General features: G+C 44.1%; 1 protein-coding gene across 6 annotated transcripts in view; it reads left to right on the forward strand.

Annotated features, from left to right (window-relative positions):
• Positions 1-6000, forward strand: part of LOC114918192 (CD276 antigen-like) — a 45267-nt gene that overhangs the window by 37693 nt on the left and 1574 nt on the right. For 5 of the 6 annotated variants that reach the window (XM_065955444.1, XM_065955443.1, XM_065955445.1 and 2 more), the window contains one exon: positions 1839-2117. In XM_065955444.1, coding sequence (XP_065811516.1) covers positions 1839-2117 — 279 coding nt within the window. Of the gene's footprint in view, positions 1-1838; positions 2118-3965 lie in introns of all 6 variants that reach the window. The other variant, XM_065955446.1, reaches the window with a different exon arrangement.

Here is a 6000-nt window from a genome sequence, read left to right on the forward strand (position 1 = left end):
ACCTTCAAGAAAAACACAGAAACCTGAGTGTCCGCTGTGTTTGTCAATATTTACACCTCTCCATCAGACCGCCTTTTCCTCGGGGACTACTTTCTTTAAAAGCGCACAGCGTCCGTGTTCCTCCACGTGCAGCTCGCCGTATCAGATCAGCGTCACAGAAGAGACGAGGAACACGATGGAACACGATTCAACACGACAGGAAAGACATCAACTCTACCTCCAGCGACTTTCTAAAGTTCAGTTTGTGTCCACTTTGTTTGAAATGTGTCGATGTGATCGTATGTTTGTGACTGAGGTCAGAGCTCCAGGTGATGTCACACCTGATGATGTCATACTGAGGCTGCTGGGTAAAGAGGATTAACTCATCCATTCAGACACATTCACACGCCGCCGACGAAGCAGAGGGAGCAACTTGAGGTTAAGCGTCTCGCCCGAGGACACATGGGACATGTGGCTGCAGGAGCTGGGGATCGAACCCCCGACCTTCCAGTTGAGAGACGACCGACTCGCCCACTGACCCACAGCCGCCCCCGATGTAGACATATAACTAACATTAGAAATAAGAGTAAATGATATTAGTAGTATTCAGATGTTTTTATATCAATAGCAGCAGAAAAACCAACAAGAATCACATCACATATGTTCCACTTTAGAGCCGTATGAGATGAAAAGAGCGCTTACATCTCCATGGACGCTCACACATTCTCACTGTCCAATCATGAAGGGCTACATGACCTTTAACCTCAACTTAGAGACGGCTCACTCGTCGTCCTGAACGGCTTCTGATCAACGGAGACACAACCCACGTCTGCTGGGAGGGAGTGATTGACAGCTGTTTTGGCCTACAGCCATTCCCAGGAGGCGGGACTTAGCATGTGACAGGCTGAGATAAACTAAGGCGTGTACAGTAGAGGAATATAAAAGAAGAGAAGTGGAGATACATGAAGGGATGTGAAATCTTCTTTCCATGAACCTTTGTTTCCTCCGTGTCCACAGGAGCAGCTTCAGAGCCGCACGTCATTGGTTCTCCTGCCGTCGTTCTTTTGCAACGACGCCCTCGTTTTAATCCACCCAGACACGGCTTCTTGGAGGGGGGGGGGGGGGGGGCTGTGACTCCTCTTCAACATGGTAGTACGACTTCTGGTGCGTTCCATTTACCTCTCAAGTCGAATGTCCGAGCTAGGATTGACGTCACACCCGAGTTGAGCGCGTTCCCATGACCAGTTTGAAAACCAGTTTGACCAGCAACATGGACGCCTCCAGCAGTTCTTTAGTTTGATAACAACACACTACGTGATAGTTTGTGTCTGAACGTCACATGACCACATGTCCACAGAGAGAACTTCCACGATACCATCGGTGTGATTGATTTCATTACATCAGTTTCATCTTAAACGTTACTGTAGATGCACGCAGCAGCCATGTTGGATTTTAGCTCGGGCTACTGAGGTCGCTCCGAGTTTCCAGAGTTGGAGTTCTGACTTCAGGGCCGTCCTTCCTCCTCCAGGTGGTGGCAGGGCGTACGGTTGGACAGGGAGGGGTTCCCTCCAAAAGAGACATAAATACTGCTGAAGGAAACATGGCAGTCCCGTATTTGTGAACTCAGAGCTGAGAACAACAAACCCAGAGGGAGTTTAAATTCACTCTCTTATTATGAAGTCTTTACTCCACAATACTAAATGTTTATTTCATGTCATGTTAATATTCACAATGTCTTTTAAATATATTGCTTGTCTTCTTCTTTGTGATACTTTACTTATCTACCTCCACATGCTTTAATCTGAAACATCTATTCTGCAGCTTTCTGATGAAATCTTTTGTTTCTATTGTCTCCACAGGAGCAGCTTCAGAGCCGCACGTCACCATCCTCGACCAATCAAAGGACTGGTCTCTGCTGCAGTGTTTAGTCAGAGGAGCTTCTCCTCGACCTAAAGTGGAGTGGAGGGACAGTTCTGGAAACATCCTTCATGCTAAAGAAGCACAGGTCACAGAAAGAGGAGGCAGCTACGACATCATCCTCCAAACCACTGTGACCAAGACCGACCACTACAGCTGTGTGGTCACACAGGACCAGATCAAACACCACACTGAGGCAGAGACCTACGTTCACATCAACGGTGAGATCTTTTCATAGTTTCAACTCTAAAGCTGATCTGATGAGACAGGAGGAAGTTTATTCAGAATGTTTCAGAGTTTTAATCCCACGTTTCCTGAGACTCCTCGCTCTAAATATCCTGAATCTACATTTAAGGCTTCAAACAGAAACTGAAGGTTGTGTTTAAAGGTCACATATTCTCCTCCTAATAAAGATGAACTACAGAGTAACGTTAGTTTGTCCTGATGATGATGAACGGCAGGAGACCACCAGTCTGAAAAGATGTTTCATTATTTATTCATAATTCAGCATTTTATATTTATGTGAGGGCTGTCCAACCAGCAACATTTTGAATCTCCATTAATCGCTACATTTCAAAAGTTAGTGGTGATTAAAGACATTTTGAATCCCGTGTGTAACCCTAACTCTAACCCTATGCAGTAACATGTTCAACCTGTAATATCATGTATGTGGGAGAAACAAACAAGCAGCTGAAATACAGATTGAGACCACAAATCTACCAAAGAAACAAAGGCAAAGAAAATCCGGCCGTTTACATGCACTTCAGAAGACGTGGAGCAGACCATCTGAAAACAGAAGGCATCAAAAGCAACACAAACTGGTCCAGAAGTCAACGCCTCAGAATGGAAACCACGTTCATCAAATGATTGAAAAGAAAGAAACCAAACGGCCCAAATGAAAAACTTTGATTCAGGCCGCCATCTCCTGCTCAGAAGACGGAAGGACAGTTGTTTGGTTTCTCTGCTTTTAACTGCAGCCAACAAGGAAAACGGGGAAATACCGCCACCTGCTGGTGCACCAACAACAACACGGTTTCCCCCTACCTGCTTTTATCCACGGTGCAATGCTTCCACCTGGTGTCCAAAAGGTGGAAGGACAGTGAGAGGGATTGTTTCACATCTATGGAGTTTTAGATCAAACAAAAACTAGTTTGAAATGTTTTCATCTTGTTTTAATGAATGGATGACTTTGTGCATGTTGTTTTGTGTGTCTTTTCCTTTCCTTTATTTATTGACAGCATGATCTTAGCACTTTATTTAAAGCTTGATCAGGACACACAGAGTATTGCGTCTATATCGGCCTTTGCAGGTCGTCAAAGAAAAGAGTGCAGCGAGGGACTAAAGACGGGAGTGAAGCTGTGACGTCGTTATGAATGACTTCCAGATCCAAGATGCTTTAGTCATTTATTCTACAAAACACAAGAAACTACAACTGCAGTTACCGGGTGGTAAAATCAACTTGTGATGGCAGTGCAGTGTAGTGTGGCGCTCAACAGAAATGTTCTGCTCCCACGCTCAGCCCCTCTCTCCATCTGAGACTAAACCAGGTGAACAGGTGAGTGCGGCTCATATAATCACTGACATCACCACGACATGTCCCACCTGTAACAAGAATTAAACAATAAACAAAGCAGTAAACAAACCATGAAACCAAACACACCATCAACTTCCATTCATGGCTCCGACACAGAGGATCCAGAAAGCCTCCAGCCTCCACAACAACTCCATCGTCACGCTCCAGGAGAAACCTCACAGCACAGGATACAACAGCATCAGCGTCTGTAACGTATCCACCTCCCACTCACCTGTATATATCAGAGTCAGCAAACCAGCTCCACCAATCAGGACGTTTGTCACCACAGGGAGGACACATAGAGCACTTGTTTTATTGATTTATTACTACCCCATGAACACTTTGAACACTAAGCTGCATGTGATTTAACGCTGTCCTCTTTTACCGTGTGAACTTTGATGATTTAATGACATTCATGAATTAATTTATTTCTTGTTGTACTCACCTGTTAGAGAAACTTACCTGCATCATTTCATTCTTTCCTTTGCTCTCACAGGGGAGGAGGGTCAGGGTCTCCACCTCACCTGTACACAAAGAAACAACAACTTCCCACTTACCTGAACCCTAATCCTAACCATCCATCTCCACATCGTCCTCTTCCCTGCTTTTTATTCTTAAGCTCACCCACAATCCTAAAGCTAACCGTGAACCCAGCAGCCTCCCTAAACCTGACCGCTTCCTTCTCTTCAACACAACCAAATGAATCTGTTTACTTTGAATCTACCATGACATGTTTTAATGTTCTTCTCTTTTACACTTTTAGCTCTTTTTAGGCTTTTATGATCTGCTTTCTCTCCCGCCTACTTAGAGGGGATTTCAAGAGGAGGACCCCCTCCTACCAATTAAAGAAATACTGACCAGGGCCTGTGCCATCTTTGGACCACAAGCTGCTCAGACCTAAGTCCCCTAACCTATATACAAACTGATAGGCTTTTATTTTGAAGGTTTGCACTGTCTTAAGCTGAGAGTGCTTTCCTTGCTGTGTGCTTTTATTTTGAAATACAGTAAGAGCTTCCTGTAGATGGAAGATAAGGACATGAAGTTAAGCACAGAAACAGGAAGTGGTTAGAGATCCCAAACTGAGGTCAAACAGCTCAAAGGAACGGTAACAAAGGTCAATGTGTGATGTCATCAGGTCAATGTGTGATGTCATCAGGTCAATGTGTGATGTCATAAGGTCAGTGTGTGATGTCATAAGGTCAGTGTGTGATGTCATCAGGTGGATATGACTGTGTGAGAGTTTGTTAAAGTGAAATGAGACGTTCAAAGATGCAGCAGTGAGACTACAGGGAGACACTGAGGACCACTATCTACGGAGAGCCTGAAGGGACAAACAGGAGATTAATGTGATTAACTGGTTAACGCTGACAGCTCGTATTTATTTGTTTTATTTCATTACTTTGTGAAAATACGCTCAGTATAATATTTGTCATCACTGATTTTCACGACGTTGTTTGACAGCAATGATGTCATCATCGGGGGCGGAGTCTGAAATGTTTTATTATCCTGCTGAATGAGAGCAACTTTAATTTAAGGTTTATTTTTGTGCTTTTATTGTGAAAGGACAGAGCATAGAGTCAGAAATCAGAGAGAGAGAGAGAGAGAGAGAGGGGAATGACAGGAAAGGAGCCTCAGGTTGGATTTGAACCCAGGCCGCTCGCTTGGAGGACTACAACCTCCGTACATGAGGGGCGTGCAAACTAACCACTAGGCCACCGGCGCCCCAAACGAGAGCACTTCAGAGTCCACTCCAGAGAATATGTGAACATCAGACTGAAGTTCCTGAAGCTGCAGACAGAAGAGGAAGAATCAGGGAGTCTGCTGGAAAACATGAGAAAGAAGTGAAGTTAGTTTTGAATGTTTCCGTCAGTCTTCTTCACGTTGAACACAAACCCAGTATCAGATCTGAAACCAGCTTCAGTGTCCTCGTTCTGAGGATCCAAGTGAAAAGACGTCTCAGGACGATTCAGGGACTGAAGTCAGAAGAAAGCAGCCACGTTTATTTTCCACAGGGGAAAGAAATGTGGTTCTAATATCTGTGAGTTATTGTCCCACATGTTGAAGTAGCTGCTGCGTTTAGTGAGAGACGAAGGAAACAAACATGAAGGAGGAAACTTCAAACATGTACAAACTGTTTCATTATTGATGTTTGTTTTCATTTCTTCACTCTAAACTGACGGGAGACTAAAAAGTGGGACCAAACTTGAAGTGTGAATCAGTTCAATGATGGTTCCTGGTCATCATTTGATCCCTTACAGACACATGTGGACTTTAAAGTGCAGTTTGTATGAACGATGTAAACATGTTGTTCATCACGTCACAGAGAGAGTCCTGGATGATCAACATGTTGGAGTGAACGTCGTCTTTACACGCTCTTTCTTCACTGCAGCAGAGTGTTGCTGGATCACAAACTGAACTCAATTTAAACCAGATTTCAGTTTGAACTTGAAGAGAAACTTTACATGAAAACATCAGAGACATGTTGACATGTTTCAATCTGAAACCAGGAGGACAAAAAAGTCTTCAGCTCC

Source organism: Labrus bergylta, chromosome 5, assembly GCF_963930695.1.
Source record: "Labrus bergylta chromosome 5, fLabBer1.1, whole genome shotgun sequence".
Lineage (NCBI taxonomy): Eukaryota > Metazoa > Chordata > Actinopteri > Labriformes > Labridae > Labrus > Labrus bergylta.